The 26,264-nt window shown below is 43.6% G+C and overlaps 1 protein-coding gene across 7 annotated transcripts in view; it reads right to left on the minus strand.

Moving 5' to 3' along the window:
- Positions 1 to 26,264, minus strand: part of col14a1b (collagen, type XIV, alpha 1b) — a 209,136-nt gene that overhangs the window by 54,433 nt on the left and 128,439 nt on the right. For all 7 annotated transcript variants that reach the window (XM_085149183.1, XM_085149181.1, XM_085149180.1 and 4 more), the window contains 3 exons: positions 13,580 to 13,696; positions 5,870 to 6,019; positions 759 to 833 (listed from right to left, as the gene is read on the minus strand). In XM_085149183.1, coding sequence (XP_085005309.1) covers positions 759 to 833; positions 5,870 to 6,019; positions 13,580 to 13,696 — 342 coding nt within the window. The remainder of the gene's footprint in view (positions 1 to 758; positions 834 to 5,869; positions 6,020 to 13,579; positions 13,697 to 26,264) is intronic.

Here is a 26,264-nt window from a genome sequence, read left to right on the forward strand (position 1 = left end):
GCTATAATTGTACCAGATGGTTGATTCAGTTAAGTTGGACTAGACTGTAATACAAACCGTTCAGTTTGTCAACAATCAAACTGAAATGAGAGAAAGACTGAGTGTGAGACTTTGATATTAGAGAAAATGAATATTGATAAAGTTTACCTTTATGTACAGAATCTGAATATCGCAAAATATTTTAAAAATTGCAATAATATCGTATCGTGGGATGTATGGTGATTCCCACCTCTACTGTGTAATTGTGTAACTTTATTAGCAGCATCCTCTTGAAATGCACCAACAACATTGAGAGTAACGTCCTCCTCTCTGCCCCTTCATGCTCTCTGGTCGCTATGGTAACACATAAATATTTCTTTCAAAATAAGACACAATAAAACCCAGGGAAACCAAGTTAACGATAAAAACTCTGAAAGCCATAAATCTCGCAGCGCGGTATTGAACGACTCACGGACCGGTACCGGTCAGTGGCCCGGGGGGGGCTGGGGGCCACTGACATATCTGACTGCACACCTATAAAATAATAAAAGGTCTCCTGCTACAAATCAGAATATCAAAGCTGGTTATGCAAAACGTTTCATAAAAACAAACAACTCAAACTATAATACATAAATATTTATACATATTTATTGAAAACTGAGCAAAAGAAATAAATGAAAGAAGCTGTTTGGATGCAGCCTGATGTCACCAAAACACATCAACATAAAGAGATGGAAAGATGAGACGATCAATCACAGTATTATAAACGGCTCTCCTACCTTCCTTGGCAGCAGGGATTGTGGGTGTAGGCGTGGTGGTCGGGGGCTTGGTGGGTGGTGGGGTCGGGACGGGTACTGCAGAACAAACAAACACATGAGGATGTGACAGCCTGTAATTATAACAAAACAACCGTCGTGTGCCACATGACCCTTTTCTCGTTTGGCTCTCGGCGAAGGCGGTTGCACTTTTTCTCCTCTCCCTTATCTTCCCTGCTTAGCCTCTTGTGTCCTTGTCTTGTCTGGTGTTTTTACTTTTCCCTGAACACTCTCTCACAGTCTGTTTCTAAACCTTAAAGAGGAATTATGGATTGGATCAACTGGTCTCTGAATGTAATTGACACCCTTTTCTCAATGAGAAGTTTGGGCTTGGGTGAGCCTGAGTGCTGAAGATATCTACCTATTCAGAACCATGATAACAGGGTTCTTGCTGATCAGAGCTGGCTTGGCCCTGACTTATCGAAGAATTAAGGAAGCGGAACCGGCTGTTCAAACCCCCACAAGGCTGCCCGCTGGGATTGAAATGATGGGACGAGGCGTGAGTTTCTCAAAATGGGCTCATTGAGTCATCACGGATAAGATCTTGGAGAAGCTACGGCTGCCGTGAATACTCAGACTGCAGACTGGATACATCTTGGAGGGCTTGCTCAGAATAACATCTCTGAGCACAAACTGGATGACATCTTAATAATAATAATGGATTGGATTTATATAGCGCTTTTCAAGGCACCCAAAGCACTTTACAATGCCACTATTCATTCACTCTCACATTCACACACTGGTGGAGGCAGCTACAGTTGTAGCCACAGCTGCCCTGAGGCAGACTGACAGAGGCGAGGCTGCCATATCGCGCCATCGGCCCCTCTGGCCATCACCAGTAGGCGATAGGTAAAGTGTCTTGTTCTCTGTCAGAACGACCAGGACAGAGAGCCCGGGGATCGAACCGGCGACCTTCCGGTTACAGATACGCTTCCCAACCCCCTGAGCCACGGTCGATCTTGGAGAAGCTCACTGCGGTTGTGAGTTCTCAGAATCTGCTCTTTGAGCACAAGAATGACAACATCACAGAGCGCAAGGTTGATAACATCATGGAGAAGCTCATGGCTCTCCAACGGGAGATTGAGAGACCAGTGTTGGACTGTTAGAACTGCTTTGAAATTCATATGAGCTGTTCACACTAAAGTAAAAACCACCATCACTTCATGCGGATACCCTTCGGTGCCAGCTGCGGTCTCAAGGCTGGAGCCGAACAACAACACCCTGATAACGACTGTGTTTAGTCTGTTCCTTCCCATCCCATGCAAGGCCACCTGGGTTGGCTGGAGGACTGTTTACTTAGCCTGGCAGGGCGAAGGACACTGTCTCAGCTGAACTATAGACACGCACACACATACATTTACACTGATATGCACACACTCATCCCCCCTCCCTTTCCAAACGCCTTCGATGCTTGTTCCCTCCTGGGAACACGGCGGGTCTGAGCCCGCGCTGTAATGGTAGCGCTGGGCAGGATGGCTGCTGTGCTTGCTTCGGGTGACTCCTCACCCCCCACCCAACCCTGTGGCTTGTCACGTGTTCCATAATGTTGTGCTGTGGACATTTATGTGCTTTTTTGTGCAGAGGAGTTTATTTGTTTCCTGTTCTCGTGCTGTCCTCCCAGGAGCCCAGCATGAGTAGAGCTCTCTTTTTTTCCTCTTGTATTTTCCCATTGTAGTGTATATTTCAGTGTTTTTCTGTAACGCTACCGATCTCCGACCTGTATCCCCATGTGATGTCTGTTGTGTGTGTAAGGTCAGGGGGGTTGTCTCATTTCACTGCAGGGCAACCTGCACATGGCGAATAAAGCATTGATTGATTGATTGACTGATTGACTGATTGATTGGAGCACGCGGTGAAACCTGCACAGAGCGCTCACGTATGGACCAAACGTGTACAGTAACTACATTCAGCTCATGTATAATTTGCTGCACTGATCACAGTGTTAGCTGCGGTCCAAAGCGCACTCCCACTGTGTCTGCCTTCCACTTCCTGCCTGTATTCTACGCGTGTCTTTGAGTGTCTCTGTGCATTTATGCACTCAGCGCTGTTTAGGCAGTAAATCAGCTACCTGAGGCTGAGAATTACTTGTGATGGCAGGTAGGGAGCATTCAGTAGTGGCTGCCTGCAGCGATGGGGATAGTCATTTGCAGGAAAGGCTCTGGCTTTCATTTGCATCAAAACAAAGCAATAAATCATTGTGGAGGCTCACTGCAGAGCTGCGGTACAGAGGGGAGCAGCTTCAAGCAAACAAATGTCTGCTTAGCTTTGAGGAGGGAACATTCTTTCTTGTATCTCTGTGGATATTTTCTTTGTCTCGTTTTCGATTCTGCGGGTTCTCGTCTCCGTGCCGCCTCTAAACTATGCTTTTCTCCCGGCTCGTCATTCTCACTTCTCTCACTTTAGTTCGCCACAGAAATTAGCTTTCAGATCAGCAGCCTGATTTAGGAAACACTATGCTCCCATTATGATTGTGTAGCACTGCTAACAGAATGAAAACATTCACGCACATATTGCAGAAACTTTAACACTAAGTTCACCTCTGAGTTTACTCACGCTGAGACCTCAGAAACAATAAAAGTACTCAAAGTAAAAGTTGGTCTGTGGGTCTGAGCTGAAACTGCAAATGTGCACATAGATGAGACAGAGCAGGACCTCCAGTGATCATCGGCTGCACTGAAAAACTCAAAGCAGCACTGAACACAGTGCAGAGGAAACAACCAGGAATGTGAGATTAGCCAAATAACTTCCTTTTGCTTTATTCTCATCAGCAGGGCGTCGCCATATTTATTTATCAGACATTGAGTTTGCCTGCAGTTCCAAAAACTTTCATTTTATCCATTTTATTGTATTTTTTACACCCTCTGCTGATTTTACTAAATCAATACTGCTATTGCTGCAATAACAATGGAAAAATATAAAACAGCACATTTGTGCATCCATCTGAAACCTGTGAGTCTCACAGCACGGCTGCTGGTAGCAAACTTGTATCCAGTTATTTGGTCGACTCGTTATTAAAGCTGCACCGTCGCGCAGGTTTGGCTGTGATCTCGAGCGCTTCTTCAACACACGGTGGATCTTATAAAGTGACACGTGAGACACGCTGACGTGTGGTTGATTAAAACGTCTTCGTCTCTGCAGTGAAGCTGGTGATTAAAGTGTTGGATGCAGCTGAACATAACTAAAGCGAGCAGTGAATTTACTGCACGCGGGCCTCATTGAAAATAAAACAACAGCCCACCCACCCCGTCACCCTCCCCTCCCGTCTCCAGACAGTGGGTCTTGATTAGTGTTTGGGGCTGCTGCTGCAGAACAAAAGGCTCATCCTGAAAAGAAGGAAGAGGATTCAGCGCTCGGCGCTCCGGCGAGGATAAAAGATGTTTTATGCTGAAAACGACGCGATCGTCCTCCCAGCCCGGACCGGGCTTCTTCTTAAACCGATGACAGCTGACAGCAGTTTGTGTATAATTGTGTGTGTTTCCCCGCCGTGCGCTTCTGCTATATTGTTAATATGACACATGTAAGGGCGCTTTTAAAACGGGCGTTTGGCAGATCGAATGGAGGAGGCAAAGTACTTCTGGATGTGTCGGCGGTGCACGAGTGGGTTTGTGCGACACGCTGCACATCAAAAAGCAGTTTACAGGATTTCCCAGTTTTTCAGCTTCAAATTGGCTGCAGATCTGACGACCTTAGAGGCAGCCAAAGTTTTCAGTCCTCTGTTTGTGGTCGAAATAAACGAGCCCGAGAATGACTGAGACGGCGTTACAGTCGCACACATTAGTTCTCTCAGAGAACACAAATAAGAAAAAAGAAGAGAGCGGCTGCTCTGAAACAGTCATTGTCTCACATTAAATGGGAAAAACTACACACATGCATCCCTATCAGAAATAAAAGTGGCCGATCTCCACACAAAGGTCATGTAGGGACGCACGGATCGTGAGATTTTAGGCTGATATTGACGATTACAATAAATATTTGCAGCTCAGCTGTTGTCAGTGGATTTCTTTTGTTTCTCTGAGACATGATGAACGATCAACATATAACCAATCATGAGTCCCACGTGCTCGCTCTACACGAGGTGTTTGCTGTGTGTTTTTGTTGGAGGTTCCACTCTTACATTAACCTCCTAGGACCTCCGTCCACATGTGTGGACGTCACATTTTGGGTTATTTAGACCAAAATACTCAATTTTGCTCTCCTGGGGCCTGATATCCACTTACGAGGACGTTATACTGTCAAAATTTTAAACGGATATTCTCATATGTGGCTCTGATTTTTCTTAAAAACAAAAATAAGGTAAAAAAAAATCTGGTAATTCTTTCTTTTTACATTCATCGGGCCCCAATCAGCCCAAATATCAAAGAGAAATTAAAAATGCTGCTGTGGAAGAGTTCAGGGCTTAGGAGGTTAATGCAAACGATTCTTTGTCTGTATCTGCAACTGCTGAATAAATGTAACTGCTGCAGTCTGCCTTGTTGGAGCTGCCTGACTCGATCCTGTGTTGGCGATCACAGCTTTGAGTCCCACGAAGCCAAGTTGGAAAACCCTTCTGCCCAAAACACACACTGCAGCAGCTCTCAGCAACCTGGAGACCACGTTTTACATTTTAAACTTTGGCATCACAAAACACGATTCGTTATATTCTGAAAAGTATCAACGTTTTAAGATTTAAAAATAAATCTTTAAGCTTATTTGAGGCATTGATTTCAAGAGTTTCTGAGGCTGTGGAGAAACCCTCAACAAATGCATTTACTGTAAAATATTTGCACTCTTAAAAGCCTTTTAGCTCCTCGTTACACTGTTGTTGAATATTTATTCAGGGATAAATGGACACTTGGCAACAGATAAACGTTGGCCACTGGCGTCAGAAATGAAGATCTTGTGCAATGGCATGCAATATGTAAGTGTGCCCAATGTGAAAGACTGGAAGCAGCCCAGCACACACAGACACACAAACGAGGCTTCTGTGGAGTGATCTTAAAATAGCAGCAGCAGGAGAAATCCACAGTCAGGGAACTGCAGTGCAGCTCAACCTGCAGCATGTAAATGACACGTGTGTTCAAAGCTGAGGTCCTTACGCGTCTTCTCAGTGGTGGTGACTGCAGGCCCCTCGGTCCCGTCCTGCAGCTGCGTGTACATGCTGATCTTATACTGCGTGTTGGGCTTCAGGTTGTTGAAACAGTGCCTGCTCGCTCCTCCGCTCAGTCTCGTCTCCTGCTTCTGACTGCCTGCAACAAAAGTACAAAGAACATTTTTATCTTTCTCAAAAATGATTTTGTATTCGTCACATACAGAAATAAAAGCAAGTGCATGCACATGCAAGTGTAGAACGATCTGCACGCATCCTAAACCCAGCACGTTATCACAGATTGAAAATGAAAGCATTTATTTATCTTTGGTGTCATTAGGATGCTGCTGTTCGCTTGGTTTGTTAATAATTGATGAATCAAATCCAATTATTGAACCAATCAAACACCTTCCTGTTGTATTTGTTCGCTCCATCCTAACAGTCGGGGTCCATTGGTAACATGTCAAACAGTTTTCTAAGAAAAACTTGTTATCCATGAAACACCAAGCATTCACTTCATTACAGGGAACAGGTGGAACATTTTAATGACTTAAAGAGGCATCCAGTGCAAAGATAATGAGAAGGACAAGCTCACCATGAAACTGCCAATACAAATAAATACATATTCTACACAGGTGGGAGTGTATGGGTAGAAAAATCTCAGTTTAACCCTTTAAGACCTACCATAGAACCAAGTCCGCCAGAGCTTATATTATATGTTTACATGCTGTGGAGCCATTTTTGGGAGCATTTCAAGTTGCTATACATCAATACAACCATTATAGCCCAGATTTTAATAATATGTCTGCATTAAGTGCATAGTAATTACATAAATTGCAAAAAAGTGCAATAAACTACAAAAAAATAGAAAATCGTTTTTGTTTTTTTAACATATATTTCTAGTTAGAGAAATTTAAGAGGCTTATCCCTCAAAACTGTAAATACAAAAAAGTTGCACAAAATAGTTTCCCACCACAGGAAATTTATTTTGAGTGTCTTCATAGTTTTATTTCGAAATACACCAATTTTTATACACTGCAGGAAAAACGAAAATAAATATTATAATGCAAATTTGCAAAAAAAGCAGCATATGCATCAAAATAAACTATTTCCAGCAGTGCAATATGAGTCCTAAGCATCCCAGAAACCACACAGAAAGTCATAAAGTCAAACAGAACTTTTAAAAACACCAGTGTAGGCTCATGAGGCCCTGATGGTAAAAAAAACTACATTTCCATGAAAATGACGTCACTTCCGGTTTCGGGCAGGTCATGGCGGACATGCAAAAGTTCGCGCTGATGGACGTAGGAAGTGTTATGAACAGCTGATCGGATCGGCAAAGCGTGTTTCTGGAATATTATGTTTTTGTTGCTGCAAGTGCTTTTTATGCAGTTTTTGCAAAGTTATATGTGGAAGGAAACTGTGACCGAGGACAAGCTGATGGCATAAGATGTAAGTACAACTCCTCCGGTTTCATATGCAAAAAAAAATTATTGCGCTAGCTCACGTGGTTGCAGAGCTACCGGGATTTAAAAATAGTTACGCAAAACAGAGCGTGCCGCTCCGACCGGTTTTAAAGGGTTAATGGGAATAAACCAGTTCATTGTCATTGGAGTCAAGTTAAGTGAATCAAACCAATGTGAGCAGCAGCGGGACGCAGCTGATTTATTTGGCTAAATTAAGTCCTCAACATGTCTTGAAGTTCTCCAGAGGCCTGGTGATGAACTAATCATTTGATTCAGGTGTGTTGACCCAGGGTGAGATCGAAAACCTGCAGGACACCGGCCCTCGAGGCCTGGAGTTCACCACCCCTGCACTGAAGGTCACCGAACCCATAAATGCTCCTTTTTTCTCATCAAATAGAGTTTAATCCCTCAGAATCCATGCCAGAAGTGCCGCTATGACTAATATTGCGTATAATCTGTGATATAATTTAATCACATTGATGATGGTTGGAAGCTCGAGCTGTGAGGGAGTCATCAGGCAGAGGAACCTATGAGATACAACATTCCTGTGTAGCTAAACTGGGATAAGACGATAATAAGGGTGAAGAATTGATCCTGTGCAGGAAAAGATCAAAGTTATTTCTGTAAATTCCAGCTGAACATGGTAAATCCTTCTATCCTGCAGGAGGATGCATGAAAACACACTTTACACTTTCCTTTCTATACCCTATTCCCTCAATCTACCTCCATTCCCTTTAAATTCCAGCCTGTTCAATAATAAAACAGGATAATCACACATTTCCCCGTTCTCAGCAGCAGGTGTAATTATTTACCAGCTGTTCTAACATAAGTCATTATTTAGCTTCATTGTGTGTTGAGAGAACCAATACATTGGCTCTCCCCGAGGAGACACGGGGGAATTTGTGCCTTTTATGTGACGTTAATGACGCCGGTGTTATTGCTGGACGCCTAAAGGTGACGAATAACAGCTATTACTTTCCTATTTGGTGGATGACGGCTGTATTAAAAGTTAGTCTTAGCTTTGAGGTGCTGACTGAGTGGTGGATGTTTAAAATCGATTCAGGGCCAGACCATCTGTTGTTCGATGTTATTTGGATGTGTTATCAGTGTCAGATAAAGAACTATTGTGTTAGTTGGTGGCTGCACAGAATCATAACTGAGGAAATGATAAGCATAAGGTGCTTCACAGAGGTGACTTTGGTGCAGTGGCCTGTTTGGCAGCTGACGTACGAACACATTAAAGTTCGTCGGTTCATAAATAAATTGCAGAGAGTTTCAGGAGAGTTTAACAGACACCGGAGGTAATGTGAAAGTGTATCTGCTGTCACCGTGTGGCTGTTTTTCTTCCTAGAACATCAAGTTAATATTGGTTTGGGGACCATCGCTGACAGCCAATCAAAATGCTGTAATAAAGCCTTGCAGCCAATTTGTTCTGTAGTGGAGGAAGTGCAGAGCTAAAGAGGAATTCTAGATAAAGACGTGTCTGTGAGGGATGTAAGGAACAAACGCAGGATTTTAGTGGACAAGTTATATGTGATTATAAAACGAGCTGTGAGTGAGTTTGGTTAGGTTTAGGACACGATCTACTTGCTTCTATTTAGAAAAAGATCATAGGTGAACCATGTATTAGACAACCTTTCCTTTAAACATGCGTTTGGAGAACTTCTACACTGTTAGCAAGAATGCCCACTCTCTGTGGGAATCTTGTAATCCTTGATCATGTTTTTAGAACCAATAGATATAGTTAGATTTTTATTTTTAGGGATCATCACAGCACCAAAGTCAGGGTAAGAAGCAAGTAGCAACAGAGAACCACAACTAGCTGCTACTTATAAGCCTTACATCTGACTTCCACCGAGAGGAAATGTCCTCCTGTAAATCTGAACTTGTTTGTACTGTGCATGTATTAATGAAAGGTGGAATGATCCTTGTTGGACTCCAGTTGCAGGTGTGTTGTTCCAGTCTTAATCAACTGCAGTTATAAAAGGTCTGCATTAGTAAATTTCATCCATCCATCTTCATCCGCTTTATCCGAGGCCGGGTCGCGGGGGCAGCAGCCTAAGCAGAGAGGCCCAGACCTCCCTCTCCCCAGCCACCTCCTCCAGCTTATCCGGGGGGACACCAAGGCGTTCCCAGGCCAGCCGAGAGATATAATCTCTCCAGCGTGTCCTGGGTCTGCCCCGGGGCCTCCTCCCGGTGGGACATGCCTGGAACACCTCACCCAGGAGGCGCCGAGGAGGCATCCTTGTCAGATGCCCGAACCACCTCAGCTGCCTCCTTTCGATGTGGAGCAGCAGCGGCTCTACTCTGAGCCCCTCCCGGATGGCCGAACTTCTCCCCCTATCTCTAAGGGAGAGGCCAGCCACCCTTCGGAGGAAGCTCATTTCCGCCGCTTGTATCCGCGATCTCGTTCTTTCGGTCACTACCCACAGCTCATGACCATAGGTGAGGGTAGGGACGTAGATCGACCGGTAAACTGAGAGCTTCGCTTTTACACTCAGCTCCCTCTTCACCACGACGGACCGGTGCAGCGTCTGCATCACTGCAGCTGCAGCACCGATCCGTCTGTCGATCTCCAGCTCCCTTCTGGTAAATTTCATTTAATTCAATTTTGTTTTTTTTCTAAAGCACCAACCTAAACTTTTATCCTGTCTTCCTTCTCTCACCCCAACCAATCACAGCAGATGGCCCCGCCCCTCCCTGAGCCTGGTTCTGCCGGAGGTTTCTTCCTGTTAAAAGGGAGTTTTTCCTTCCCACTGTCGCCAAAGTGCTTGCTCATAGGGGGTCATATGATTGTTGGGTTTTTCTCTGTATCTATGAAGCGCCTTGAGGCGACTTTTGTTGTGATTTGGCGCTATAGAAATAAAACTGAATTGAATTGAATTAAACAACAGTCATCCCAAAGCACTTTACCTGGTGATGTAACCCTTACAATAACTCAGAGACAACCCAACAGTCAAATGGACCCCTGTAAGCACTTGGAATAAACCTCTGGCAGAAGCAGGATGTGTGGACATGTCGGCCTCTCCTGAATCAAACTTTGTAGAGCTGCACGACGCTTTTTACTGCCAAAGTGCAAATAACATAAAAACTAAAGGTGCTTTTTTAAAAGAATACTCTCGCTGTAAAAACAAGGGCATTTATTATTATTATTCACACGTGCAGACACCTTTGTACTTCTGCTGCTTCCTTATTCACAAAGCCTCGCCACAGCAGGCCCCGTCGCATGTTTGATGTTTGGCACATTTATATTCTGGGTTCCCTTCAAGAAACACCCCCCCCCCCCCCCCCCCCCCCCGCCGAGGGGTTTGCGTCTCCTCCTGGGATCAAACCCGGGGGCTTTTGCTTGCTATACATACATAAACCACGTGCTACTGAGCCACTACAGCCACCTAGCTTATATTATTATGTTTAACGACGCCGGCATAATTTAGCATGACAGCTGACAGTCTCGTTAAAAGAACGTCAGCGGTGGGCTATAAACAAAAACATGTTTCTGCAAGACGAACGTAGCTCTGCAGAGTCTCGGCACTTCAAACTAACGCTGGGATGCACGGTGTGATTGCCGTTTACACGCGTGCTGACTCGTGCAGACGGCAGCTTCACTTCCCTTCTTCTTCACACTCCCACACATAATGAACTCTAAATAGAAGCAGTTCAGTTTTTATTGTTTTAAAAATATATATATTGTCACAATCAGAGGAAAGAAGTTGCAGGTGCAACCAAAACTTCAACAGAGAAAACTTCACAAGAAGAAAATATCTGTACCCCCTCCTTAAAGTTTACCTCTGAGAATAGACAACAGGGCATAATTACTGTCACTGCTGTAACAAGCACGTCTCCTCACTCGGCAGCCGTAATCGCGACCTTTTGTCTTTTTTGTTCGCTTTATTTTACCTCGTGCTGCAAATGTAAATGTCACCCGTGCTGTGATCCGTAAGCCTTCCTTCTCTACAGAGCGGCACAGTGTCTGATTGTACAGCTGAACCTTTAAAGTGTCAGCACGTCTCAGACGGGATACAACAATATCTTTGTCATCTCTGGCTGCTTAGGGATTCAGAAAATTGGACCCTCTGCTTCAGCTACATACTGAAACTCCTACTGATGAAAGCATGTGAGCATGAATGAGGCTGCTCTCCTACTGCACTGGATATGCAGCGTAGGAGTTTGACGGGAAGAATTACAGTTACGCACGCAGTATTCTGTAAATGCTAAAGCGATGCACTGTCACATTTAACTCCAGCAGCGTGATGGGAGAAGAGTTCAGATGTGCACGTTTGCACTGATATCAGATTTGCAAACATCTCCAAACATATAGCAGCAAAATGTTTGTGAGTTCACACTGAAAATGTAGCATATTGTGTCTTGATTCTGTGACTCCCACTGTAAAGCCAAGTGTTTGTGTTTGTGCCAAGCTTTGCAGGCACACAAAGATAATCTAATATTGATCTGATACAAAAGCTTATTGGCGAGACTTTTCCAGATTACTGGACACGTTTTGTTTTAACAGTGTTTAAAGGAACTTTATATAAATCTGGAGGAGAACGGTGAGATCTTCATCGGAGTCATTTTCATGTCTAACTGAGGAATCACGTACAGGGTGGGAGAAGGTAGCAGGAACAAATGATTAAAGGATGTACAGGGGTTAAGAACTGGGGTGCATGCCTCTATCACCTCGTTCTTATTGATTTGCATTGGTTACCCATAAAATGTCGCATTGAATTTAAAATATTGTTGCTCACCTTTAAAATTATAAATCATTTAGCCCCTCGTTATCTAGTCGATCTTCTCTACATGTCCCTGGGCGAGCCCTCAGGTCTTCAGCCCAGTTACTCCTGGCTCAGCCTGGATCTAGACTTAAATCTAGGGGTGACCGTGCTTTTGCCCTGGTTGCACCGAATCTGTGGAACAACCTTCCCATCGCTATCCGTGCGTCAGACTCCGTTTTATCTTTTAAATCCCGTTTAAAAACTCATTTATTCAACATAGCTTCTCCATCTAGTTAGCATCTGTTTTATATTTGGTTCAATTTCTTATTTATGTACTTTATCTTTTAGCTATATCTGTTCTTAGTAACTTTGTTCTTATATTCCCTTTTATTGTTGTATAATTGTGCCCTTAACCTGATGACATATGTGGTACTTTGTTAATAGTCTTTTTTTATTGTCTTAATTTCCCTGTTTTTATTATAAAGCACTTTGATGTACAGCTGCTCTTTTAAACGTGCTATACAAACAAAGTTGTATTGTGTTGTATTGTAGCGAACCTTTGAATTTAGTAACTCGTTGAGGCTCCAACAGCAGCAACCGTTTCATTCATGGCTCATAACGCTTGCACAACAATGAGAACTCCTGTATAAGTGTTCCGGTTCATCGGCACTTGTGGGACGGTTTGATTGAAAAAGCACACTGGAGGTCTCAGCTGGGTTAATGTTGGGACCTTTTCAGAACATGAATTGTTTTCTTTTTTAATCATTATAGTTTAGATTTATTTGTTTCAGGTCACGGACTGATGCCCTGACATTCTCCTCTGAAATTTCTTGACACATTTTTGAAATTTATTGCTCTCCAAGTCTTTGGAAGGCATCCATGCCCCAAGGTGCCAAATAAGCCCGATTCGGGACGCTCCCTCCACGGTGCTTCACAGTTTCAATGAGCAGGCCTTCGTCCTCCAACAGAGCACAGAGGTTCGTTTTTTCTGAGACTGTGTGCTTATTAAAGACAAAGAAATCCAAACTACTCTGTGTTGTATCCATGCGTGTGACCTGGATGTTTGGGGTTGACACAGCTGTATCTTAAATATCTGCAAACAAACCTGTAAATACTTCTTAATATCATCTTAAAACATTAATAACATATATGCACGATGTCTTTCCCTAATCCAGAATGAGAGATCAGAAATGTGTTTCCTTGGTGTGCCTACGAAGCTTGGCACAAACACTGGAACCATCCAACGTGCTGACAGATCTTCCACCACCTACAAACGAGTCTTTTTTTAGCAGCTTGAGATTGTGCGCGTAGTCGAGCAGAGATACTGGGATGAAAGGAATTCCACTTGCAAATAGAAGAACTACAAACCTTCATGATGAGAACAGGTTCATAAGTTTAAAATGTTGATACTGTGAAATGATCCAACAAACGCCCCAGGCTGACCTTTATTTGCTTACATACACAGTATAGATGGGAGTACGAGCAAAACATCACACAGAAGGAATAAAACCACCTTTAAAATCACGCTGCCATCACTGTACTCACCAACCAGCGACTCCAGGGCCACTCTGTAGGCGCTGGCATGTCGGTGAGGCTGCCACTGGGCACACAGCCCGTTCATCCTCACCTGATAGGTACTCAGGTTGGTCACGCCCAGGTACACTGCAGGGAAACAGAAAAGTGTTTTTACTTGCAGAGCAGATATTTACGAGCCCAGACATTATTTCCAAATTCCATTCTTGAATCTGTCACTCGGAGCACCGTGTTTGAGTTTTACAAAAAGAACTAAACGCTCAACGACTGCTTTGGTTCAGTGGATGAAGAGCTGCAGCTCAGGAATGTCGGGTTTCTGCAGTAAACATATTTCTCTACTAACTTTAAACTCTTATTAATACTGGAACAATGACATCACAGCACCGTGAGTCTCTTCATGGCATGCACCAAGTAAATTTCACCAATCAGACAAGCAGCAGCCCCCTCACACCAGGAGCTGTGGAGGTTTCAGTTTTTTACGTACATATCTAACATTTGCTCTCGTTATTTACAAACTTAATGATTTAGAAAGCTATTTAGATTGAAATTGAACCGAACTAGGGCTGCCACAAACGATTATTTTGATAGTCGACTAAGCAGATCATCATCCATTGGACGTAAAACGTACAGCTTATTGCACAAGTTTATTTTGTGACCCAGAAAGAATAATAAGAGTAATATTAAAACTAACTAGCTGCCGCCATTGTTGGAAACTGAGCTGGACAATGAATTCTGGGAAACAGCTTCTTCTTCTTCGGGGTTTAACGGCAGCTGGCATCCTTGTACATGCAGTGCTGCCATCTTCTGTTTCAGTCCGTTATTACACTCTTAAATCCTACTACTTATTCCTGCGTCTTTTGGGATCTTACAAAGCTTCAAACGACGCGTCGACTATTAAATCAGTCGTCGACGATTTTGATAGTCGACGTAATCGTGACTAGTCGACTAATCGTGGCAGCCCTAAACCAAACATGATAAGATACAGTGGGGCAAAAAAGTATTTAGTCAGCCACCGATTGTGCAAGTTCCCCCACTTAAAATGATGACAGAGGTCAGTAATTTGCACCAGAGGTACACTTCAACTGTGAGAGACAGAATGTGAAAAAAAAATCCATGAATTCACATGGTAGGATTTGTAAAGAATTTATTCGTAAATCAGGGTGGAAAATAAGTATTTGGTCAATAACAAAAATACAACTCAATACTTTGTAACATAACCTTTGTTGGCAATAACAGAGGTCAAACGTTTACTATAGGTCTTTACCAGGTTTGCACACACAGTAGCTGGTATTTTGGCCCATTCCTCCATGCAGATCTTCTCAAGAGCAGTGATGTTTTGGGGCTGTCGCCGAGCAACACGGACTTTCAACTCCCGCCACAGATTTTCTATGGGGTTGAGGTCTGGAGACTGGCTAGGCCACTCCAGGACTTTCAAATGCTTCTTACGGAGCCACTCCTTTGTTGCCCGGGCGGTGTGTTTTGGATCATTGTCATGTTGGAAGACCCAGCCTCGTTTCATCTTCAAAGTTCTCACTGATGGAAGGAGGTTTTGGCTCAAAATCTCACGATACTCGGCCCCATTCATTCTGTCCTTAACACGGATCAGTCGTCCTGTCCCCTTGGCAGAAAAACAGCCCCATAGCATGATGTTTCCACCCCCATGCTTCACAGTAGGTATGGTGTTCTTGGGATGCAACTCAGTATTCTTCTTCCTCCAAACACGACGAGTTGAGTTTATACCAAAAAGTTCTACTTTGGTTTCATCTGACCACATGACATTCTCCCAATCCTCTGCTGTATCATCCATGTGCTCTCTGGCAAACTTCAGACGGGCCTGGACATGCACTGGCTTCAGCAGCGGAACACGTCTGGCACTGCGGGATTTGATTCCCTGCCGTTGTAGTGTGTTACTGATGGTGACCTTTGTTACTTTGGTCCCAGCTCTCTGCAGGTCATTCACCAGGTCCCCCCGTGTGGTTCTGGGATCTTTGCTCACCGTTCTCATGATCATTTTGACCCCACGGGATGAGATCTTGCGTGGAGCCCCAGATCGAGGGAGATTATCAGTGGTCTTGTATGTCTTCCATTTTCTGATGATTGCTCCCACAGTTGATTTTTTCACACCAAGCTGCTTGCCTATTGTAGATTCACTCTTCCCAGTCTGGTGCAGGTCTACAATTCTTTTCCTGGTGTCCTTCGAAAGCTCTTTGGTCTTGGCCATGGCGGAGTTTGGAGTCTGACTGGTTGAGGCTGTGGACAGGTGTCTTTTATACAGATGATGAGGTCAAACAGGTGCCATTCATACAGGTAACGAGTGGGGGACAGAAAAGCTTCTTACAGAAGACGTTACAGGTCTGTGAGAGCCAGGGATTTTCCTTGTTTGAGGTGACCAAATACTTATTTTCCACCCTGATTTACGAATAAATTCTTTACAAATCCTACCATGTGAATTCATGGATTTTTTTTTCACATTCTGTCTCTCACAGTTGAAGTGTACCTCTGGTGCAAATTACTGACCTCTGTCATCATTTTAAGTGGGGGAACTTGCACAATCGGTGGCTGACTAAATACTTTTTTGCCCCACTGTATTTCCAAAAACTAAAGCTAAAATCTGTCTCAGATCTCTTAGTCTAAGAACAGATGTGATGTGGGTCAGTGGCAGCTGTATTATTGGACATTTTAATGTAATTTGATGTCCCTGCTATTCTTTTATGTCACGCCTCCTACAGTCAGCTGTGTGGACACTACGAGTTTTGATGTCACGAGTCTGGACGCGAACAAAAGCAGCATTGAGACATAAAACTAAGCCTTAAAACGTGCATTATAAACTTGTAAGCATTCCTCTCTATACTGCCATAAGAGCAAAGCTATATATATGTTTAACAGCTCTCAGCTCACATCTGAGGAACCACACGGCATCCTGTTTCCACACGGCAGATGCAAAAGTCTCTGGCCAGTTGGTTTCAAGGACACCAAAGTGCACTTTCATGAAGTTATTTACAGACACGCAGAAATATAGCTGCACTGTCTTTGCTTCAGAAGTCTGGCTTATGCACACACGCACAAACAAACCCACACACACTCTGTTTATGCAAATGGTATGTATGCGCTTTTATCGGCCGACGTTTGAAAGCAGCTCTTGTTCCCGGCTGAAGAACATTAGCATGCGTGTCTCTGTGAGCTGGTAATGGTCTGTACAGCTCAGTATCATTCCCTCTGACAAAACAGAACATTTTCAGTTGAGCCAAATATCTAATCTGCATTATTTTGAACTTCATACAAATGCATAATGTATCCCTGCATAATGTTTCTGTAAACCTCTCAGCAAGTGACTTAATGAGGAGACGCAAAGGGATTCTTAAGTCAGCATCTCTACATATATGTCGACACACTAAAGGCAGCGGGAGACAAAACACTCCAGCTGTTTGGATTTGCTCTTATTGATGATCTGTCAATATTCAACAGGAACTGGTGCTCTAGAAGTTTCACACAGAGGAAAATGTTGAGAATCATCAGCAGTAACTTTGATTCAGTGGTCCCACTTCACCACGACAATCCAGCACAGCGTTTCCGTTTCTGCTGATGCGGCACATTCAGACTCCATCTCACCCACACTCGTTAACAAAAACCCATGATGCTTATTCATTTGGGCAGTTACTCACTCCCACCCCCAAAAGAGCAATGCACCGTTTACAAGCAGAGTGACCTCAGACTTTCATGCTGCTTCACACTGTCCCGTTGGGCAGAGACGCTCACACCCCCTGTGAGGTAAAGGAGCTCAGATGGATGTAAAGCAGCTGTTTCTTTGTCTTGTAAAAACTACAATGAGGCTCTTCTGGAAACTTATATTCTGCACATACATGCTGCTCACAGATATGTTCAAGCAAATGGAGTACTGGAGACATTTCGAGTCCCATATCCTAACAAAGGATGCAGGATCACCTATAAAGAGCTTTGTTAGCCTGCCCAACGTGCTCCCACTGCAATGGAAAAAGTATCTAATGCGCAACATTCATGAGACATGGAAACATTAACGATTAGCTCATCAGCTTTATTTTACTAATTAGTATCTTTTAAGATGCAAAATACGTCAGTTTCTCAGGCTCTGTTTCGCAGAGAGAGCCCGTCTCCAAACAGCTGCACTTTTCTAAATGCCACACAATCTGTGCAGGAAGCTTCGGTCATATAATGTTTCTGGTTGTTCCCTTAATATCGAGTCGCTCAGAATGTTATCAGTAGATTGATATTTGATGTAAATTCATTAAAGTAAGATTCGATTTCACTGTGAAAAGGCTTGAAGAGCTGATTAGAGCACAAAAACAATTTGTGTGACAAGAATAATTATGAGATGTGGATGGATGGATGGATGGATGGAAGGATGGATGGGTGGATGGAAGGATGGATGGATGGGTGGATGGAAGGATGGATGGATGGGTGGATGGAAGGATGGATGGGTGGATGGAAGGATGGATGGAAGGAAGGATGGATGGGTGGATGGAAGGAAGGATGGGTGGATGGATGGATGGATGGATGAATGGATGGATGGAAGGATGGATGGGTGGATGGAAGGATGGATGGGTGGATGGAAGGATGGATGGATGGGTGGATGGAAGGATGGATGGGTGGATGGAAGGATGGATGGATGGGTGGATGGAAGGATGGATGGAAGGATGGATGGGTGGATGGAAGGATGGATGGATGGAAGGATGGATGGAAGGAAGGATGGATGGATGGAAGGATGGATGGGTGGATGGAAGGATGGGTGGATGGAAGGAAGGATGGGTGGATGGATGGATGGATGGATGAATGGATGGATGGAAGGATGGATGGGTGGATGGAAGGATGGATGGGTGGGTGGATGGATGGATGGATGAATGGATGGATGGAAGGATGGATGGGTGGATGGAAGGATGGGTGGATGGATGGAAGGATGGATGGAAGGATGGATGGATGGATGGGTGGATGGAAGGATGGGTGGATGGAAGGAAGGATGGGTGGATGGATGGATGGAAGGATGGATGGATGGGTGGATGGGAGGAAGGATGGATGGATGGATGAATGGATGGATGGATGGAAGGATGGATGGGTGGATGGAAGGATGGATGGATGGAAGGATGGGTGGATGGATGGATGGAAGGATGGATGGATGGGTGGATGGGAGGAAGGATGGAAGGATGGGTGGATGGAAGGATGGAATGATGGAAGGATGGATGGATGGGTGGATGGAAGGAAGGATGGGTGGATGGGTGGATGGAAGGATGGATGGATGGGTGGATGGAAGGATGGATGGATGGGTGGATGGAAGGATGGAATTATGGAAGGGTGGATGGATGGACGGAAGGATGGAAGGATGGATGGATGGAGGAATGGATGGATGGATGGGTGGATGGAAGGATGGATGGATGGATGGGTGGATGGATGGAAGGAAGGATGGATGGAAGGATGTGGGGTGACTGTGGCTCAGGGGGTTGGGAAGCGCATCTGTAACCGGAAGGTCGCTGGTTCGATCCCTGAGCAACCCCTGGTCGTTGTGTCCTTGGGCAAGACACTTTACCCTACCGCCTACTGGTGTTGGCCAGAGGGGCCGATGGCGCGATATGGCAGCCTCGCTTCTGTCAGTCTGCCCTGTAGTCTGTAGTTTGCCTCCAACAGTGTGTGAATGTGAGCGTGAATGAATAGTGGTATTGTAAAGCGCTTTGGGTGCCTTGAAAAGCGCTATATAAATCCAAACCATTATGTGCCATGGGTTCCCCAGTTTCACCCATTGTGGCCAACTTCTACATGGAAACAGTGGAAAAGAGGGCTTTGCTATCCTACCCTGGATGACATATGTGGGTGAAAATCGTACCAAAAATCACGGATCACATTAACTCAGTGGACCAACACATCAAATTTATCAAGGAAGGATATGAAAAGTGGCAGGTTAGCCTTCTTAGACTGTGAGATTTCCATCAGTAATGGGGGACATCTAAAAGCTGATGCGTACTGTAAACCTACATCCACTGGAGCACAAACTGGACGCTACAATACAGATCAAACACCATCCCCACAGACACAGCGGCCAGGGAAGCAGAAGAGCAAGAAGTTGCTGAGTAAATGTGGTTATCCCAGCTGGACATTTGTCAAACCTGTCAAGGCACCTAAAGAAAGTTCCAGGAGGGAAGGACAACCTCAGTGATCCCTCACGTGTCCGGAGTATCAGAACAGTTAAGACGCATTTTCTCTAAACACTGCGTCTCTGTGGCTTTCAACACGCTTTGATTAGGTCCCCCAGCACAAGTTTCATGCCTTACTTCTAAATTACTGCTTTACTTTTGAAATTCTTGAACTTAAAACTTAAATTTTGAGTATTTCACAAGAAGTAACCTTTTGCTGTATCCTTGCAATAAGCATTAAATGTCATATACAACATTATTTCTGGGGTATTTCTTTCATAAACCTTTAGGTATACGAGTGTAAGCAGATAACCTGGAGTGTCATTCTTCTTTTTGCCACAACGACCATGATACTCGTCCTCTGCGTGACATTGATACATCAGCCCACTAAGCTCTGCTGGTCCATTGGCTTCATTAACATGCTGGTGAGCAATATGACAGATGCTCCATTCACCTCCTGGGATCCCACTGGCCTCATCATCTTGCTCTCTTGTCGACTCAACCCATCTCTCCATCTTTGTCAGAGTTCATCCCCTTCTTCTTTCCTCGTTTTCCTTCCAAACTTGTCCTTCAATTCAACCAAGAAGTGCTTAATTGTCATGCAGGCAGCGGAAACTGTGGCTCCGATGCAAAGTGACACGCTCTATTTAAAGCTGCATGTTCGGGCATTTAGCCGACACTTGTATCGAGAGCTCTCGCGCAGAGAGCAATGAGAGCGGATGAAAGGGTGGAGGTTCGGAGTCCTGCTCAAGGACACTTCAAAAGGACACATAGTTTTCATTGGATGCTTTGGCTGTCATGGAGATCAAACCAGAGACCTTTCATTTTCAAAAAGGGCTATTTCACCGATAGGCCAGTCTGCACTGAAGTGATTAATTATCATGCAGGAGAGGAAAATCCAGGCTCCTACTCTAATGATTGTACTTGAGAAGCAAGTGATTGATTGAACCAGGCCAAACACTCACAGAGCCTCAGGAAGTGTCCACATCACAAGTGAGATAACTTAAATCCATAGCATCTACAGTTCATTCTGGGATGTAATTAGGTGGAGTCGCCATTAAAGGCGTCAGATGGATATCAAGATATTGAGCCTGCAGGAGTCTGACTGCTCTCTGATTAGATTAGATGATATTGTTTATTCACTTGTACTCAAAGAGGTAGAAAGGGCCGAGAAAACCAATAACAAGGTGTATAAATGATCCTGGGTGGAAAATGCCAACAGAACAATTAAGAGCAAGCAGAGCAAAGATGTACTGGTCTATTGGGAAATCATCACGGTGCAGGAAAGGTATACTTCGTAGTTTATAGTTGCTTTTATCTTTATTTTCTTAAATAGATTTTGACCTCATATTTGATTAAAAATAAATATATAAAATTGAGCAAACGGTTGGACTTTCAAATGACTTTTTTCAAAAAGTGCCACAGGTAATATGAACGTGGTTTGTTATTTGTGTCAAGTTCATTTACTTCAAACCTAAAACAAGCCAGTTACTCTTGTGTTTCTTTAGTAGTTGTTTAAGTTAAAAATAATAATGATCGTCTGACACATCCAGTCAGTGCCGATCTTAGCTTTTGCAATATTTGGTTCTTTTCAATTCAGTAATATTTATACAGTCGCCTCAAGGGGCTTTATATTGTATGGTAGACCCTAGAATAATACATACAATCACATGACCCCCTGTGAGGCTCTGGGAGGGGCGGGGCCATGTGCTGAGTTGTCTTTTCAGCTCAATTATAAAATTAAATGACCGGGTCATGAAATCCCCTTAAACATCAATACTGACAAATATGGCATTTACATGTGCATTTATTTCTACAATAATTAGGTTCTCCTTATAATACCACCTGTTAAACTGGGACTAGTCACCACAGCGGTGGTATACACTCTATGGCTGTTTCCCAGTTCAGGGTCTGCAGCCTTAAAGTTCGCAGCCTCAACGATCCTCCAGGGCCGCGTACTCAAAGACCGCTAAGGCCGGAAGTGCGAGGCTTGTGAAATGGGACGGTCTAGCCTCCGTCGCGCTGCCCAGGTTGCCTAGCAACCATGATACTAACAGCTGGAAACGTTTCATACAGCTTTGTTTGACAGAAATGAAGGAGAAAATCTTTTGTTCATTTGTTTGTTTGTTTCTACATGAGCTTTGATCATTCTCTGATTAAGCTCAGCTATTGAACGGCGTATATTTTAAAGTAAAGGCTTTAAAACCAAGTTAGTACAAACGTCACTAATGTCACATGACTTTGCCGACATGTGGCCAACAGGAATGTTTTAATGTTCTTCGTTATTAAACATTTGCACATAAATAAGTGACATAATATTCAGTACTTACTTAAAGTTTACTCTTCGGGTGCCCCTCATCACCGTTTTTTTTCAGCAAAATTATCCACACCCACCGCCGCGCTATGCATTCTGGGATATGTTGGGCCACGAAGTCTACACCGCCACGTCCTTAAAATTCAGGGAAATGAAGGACGCATTTGAGGGCCGCATTTCGAGCAGCCTTCAAATTGGGACAGCCTTCATCGCGTCGCTGTGACGTAATCGGCCTTAAAATGCGGCCTTTAAGGCTGCAGACCCTGAATTGGGATACAGCATATATCAGGTACGCCTTGGTACCATGTTAGTTCCCCTTTAGACTTTGGAACTGTCTTAACTCTCCGTGGAATAGATTTAACCAGGGCGGGAAACATTTCTCAGGGATTTCGGTCCAAGCTGACATCATAGGAGTGTTGCTGCACATCCATGATGAGAATCTTCCATTACACTACATTCTAAAAGTGCTCTGTTGAATTGAAATCAGGTGACTGCAGAGGCCATTTGAGTACAGTGAAGATGGTAGACTGTGGTCATAGAGCAGGGGTGTCCAAACTCCGGCCCGCGGGCCAACTGCGGCCCGCGATCCATTTTTAATTGGCCCGCAAGTAACTTTATAAATAGAATAGAATATGGCCCGCACTTCAACTTTTGCTTGAGTGTATTGCACTTCTTAGGTTTAACACCAGGGGGAGCTACTGTCGATCAAGGCAGTTGCTCCACCAAAAAGGACAATCACAGAAGAAATTTACCCCAAGTTACCAAACATGGCAGAACCAAAGAAGCGAAAGGTAGAAAGTGAATGCAGAAAATTTCAGACATGGTGGGAGAGTGAATATTTCTTCAAAGAATTCAAGGGGAAGTGTGTCTGTTTGATCTGCACTGAAATTATGGCAGTTATGAAAGAGTATAATGTACGACGTCATTATGAAACCCAACATCAGGCCTATGCATCCTACACTGGTGCTGAGCGAAAGCAGAAATTAAAGCAAAGGGTAGCTCTCCTGCGGGGTCAGCAACAGTATTTTTTTTTTGTGCTCAAAAGGTCCAGGGAAAGGCTACAATAGCCAGCTATGAGGTCGCCCAACTCATCGCAAGACATGGCAAGCCTTTTTCAGATGGAGACCTCATAAAACACGGCCTCGTTAAAGTCACCGAAATAATGTGCCCGGAAAAAGTGCAGGACTTCAACAACGTCAGCATGTCCAGAAATCCAGTTGTTGAAGACTTGTCAGCTGTGCTTTTGATTTTTACTCCATCGCATGCGATGAGAGCACCGATGCCACAGACGCCGCACAGCTGCTATTTTTTTGCGGGGAGTGGACGAGAGCACGAGCACTTTAGTTGAGTAAAAAATATATTCCAGTACCCGTGTGTTAATGTGCAGGTACACATGCTTCAAATATAAGTAATGCGCATCAATTCTGTCACTACCCTGCTTTTGCGCACCACTTTCTTATATGCGCTTTTCTTGTTAACACACAGAGTACACACCGCTGTGCACAGCGCACGTACACGCAAAGTCAGCTGATCTCATCTGATGCAGATTTGCTCCTTGATCAAGCGACATTTGTCCGGATTTTTGGCACGAGTGGCGATCAGCACCGCAGCTGGATGGCCCGATTTACATACCCAGCGCAGCTGATACTCACCAGAATAATTTACTAAAATTATATGCACTCCTGATAGGTGTGTTGCTAAGCCTAATAACTTAAATAACAAACTTGAAATGTGCCCGTCCCATTTCCCCTTTATTGTTTTTTCTCTGTGCTGTAAATCTTCTGTCTAAGAAGAAATCTGAGGCTGCTGTTCTGAGAATGAGCTACCAAAGCTTTTTCTGAATAAATCAATAAAGATCCATTTATGGAAAGCTGTGATGAAGGCAGTTTTGTCTTGAATTATATTCAACAATATAACCTATTCGACCACTTTTAAGTGATTTTTCTAACTTTAATACACGAAAGTTAAGGTTATATACCTAATTTCTAGTAAGTGGCCCAGCCCCTCCTATATTTTTATGTATGTGGCCCTCAGTGAAAAAAGTTTGGACACCCCTGTCATAGAGGAACGGACATGGTCAGCAACAATACTCATGTAGGCTGTAGTGTTTAAACCAGGGGTAGGCAACTCCAGGCCTTGAGTGCCGGTGTCCTGGAGGTTTTAGATGTGTCCATGATCCATCACAGCTGATTTAAAGGGCTAAATGACTCCTCAGCATTTCTTGAAGTTCTTCAGAGGCCTGATAATGAACTAATCATGTGATTCAGGTGTGTTGACCCAGGGTGGGATCTAAAACCTGCAGGACACCGGCACTCGAGGCTTGGAGTTGCCTACCCCTGGTTTAAACGATTCCCCACACCCTTAGACCACCATGAGGAACAACTTACACAAGGCAGGCGGATCCATGCTTTCATGTTTGTGTCAGATTCTGATTGTACTATTTGACTGTTGCAATAGAAATGTGTGTGGCACACAGTGTGGTTGTTTGCTGCTGCCTCAAGGTTCATTGTGTATTTGGAGATGCTCTTCTGCAGACACTCCTCACTCCTCTGACCTCTGAAAACCCCAGAGATGGTTACAGGAAGGACAATCCCAGCCAATCAGCAGCCTCTGAAATACTCAGACCAACTCATGAGGCACCAACTATAATGAAATGTTCAGAGTCACTTAAATGTCATTCCTTCCTCTTTGTGACGCTCAGTTTGAGCAGCAGGTCATCTCTCCATCACGTCATCCCTAACTGCACCATCAATGTGATTGGCTGCGTGGACATTTGCATTAACAAGCAGCTGAGTGGCGTGTTAATGTTCATGGCTTTTATGGTCGCAATTACACTACCAGCTGCCAAAATGCATGTGCTGCAGTGCATGCACTTCTCAGCACATTCACAAGTCATTTAAAATGAAGATTACAGATAAAATAATAATAATAAAGCAAGTCACACATGAATATCCCTCCTTCTGCAGCTCCACAGAGAGTATCACACTTTATAAAGGTAAAGCAGAATTAGGTAAGAGGAAGATGCAGTGCTCTTCCTCATTAACCCTTTAAGACCTACCATAGAACCAAGTCCGCCAGAGCTTATATTATATGTTTACATGCTGTGGAGCCATTTTTGGGAGCATTTCAAGTTGCTATACATCAATACAACCATTATAGCCCAGATTTTAATAATATGTTTGCATTAAGTGCATAGTGATTACATAAATTGCAAAAAAGTGCAATAAACTACAAAAAAATTGAAAATCGTTTTTGTTTTTTAACATATTTTTCTAGTTAGAGAAATTTAAGAGGCTTATCCCTCAAAACTGTAAATACAAAAAAGTTGCACAAAATAGTTTCCCACCACAGGAAATTTATTTTGAGTGTCTTCATAGTTTTATTTTTGAAATACACCAATTTTTATACACTGCAGGAAAAACGAAAATAAATATTATAATGGAAATTTGCAAAAAAGCAGCATATGCATCAAAATAAACTATTTCCAGCAGTGCAATATGAGTCCTAAGCATCCCAGAAACCACACAGAAAGTCATAAAGTCAAACATAACTTTTAAAAACACCAGTATAGGCTCATGAGGCCCTGATGGTAAAAAACTACATTTCCGCAAAATGACGTCACTTCCGGTTTCGGGCAGGTCATGGAGGACATGCGATAGTTCACGCTGATGGACGTAGGAAGTGTTACAAACAGCTGATCGGATCAGCAAAGCGTGTTTCTGGAATATTATGTTTTTGTTGCTACAAGTGCTTTTTATGCAGTTTTTGCAAAGCTATATGTGGAAGGAAACTGTGACCGAGGACAAGCTGATGGCATAAGATGTAAGTACAACTCCTCCGGTTTCATATGCAAAAAAAATGATTGCGCTAGCTCACGTGGTTGCAGAGCTACTGGGATTTAAAAATAGTTACGCAAAACAGAGCGTGCTGCTCTGACCGGCTTTAAAGGGTTAAAGCATATAGGATATAACATTCAAACAGTTAACATGTTTACAAAAGGACTGATGAAATCAGTGCTTTACAACTAACAAAAAAACAAAGTTGCACTCAAAACAGGTGCAGGTATAAATATTTGAATGAAAACACAAACCCCCTCTGTTAATACGAGGCTTCTCTTACTTTACATCTAAAGAGTAAAACACTATAAATTCATAACAGAGTAAAAACAGGATTTTAGATCCTACGAGGAAACAACTGACGACTCCTCCATCCTACTCTTTTAATCCTG

This window comes from Neolamprologus multifasciatus, chromosome 22, assembly GCF_963576455.1.
Source record: "Neolamprologus multifasciatus chromosome 22, fNeoMul1.2, whole genome shotgun sequence".
NCBI classification, from domain to species: domain Eukaryota; kingdom Metazoa; phylum Chordata; class Actinopteri; order Cichliformes; family Cichlidae; genus Neolamprologus; species Neolamprologus multifasciatus.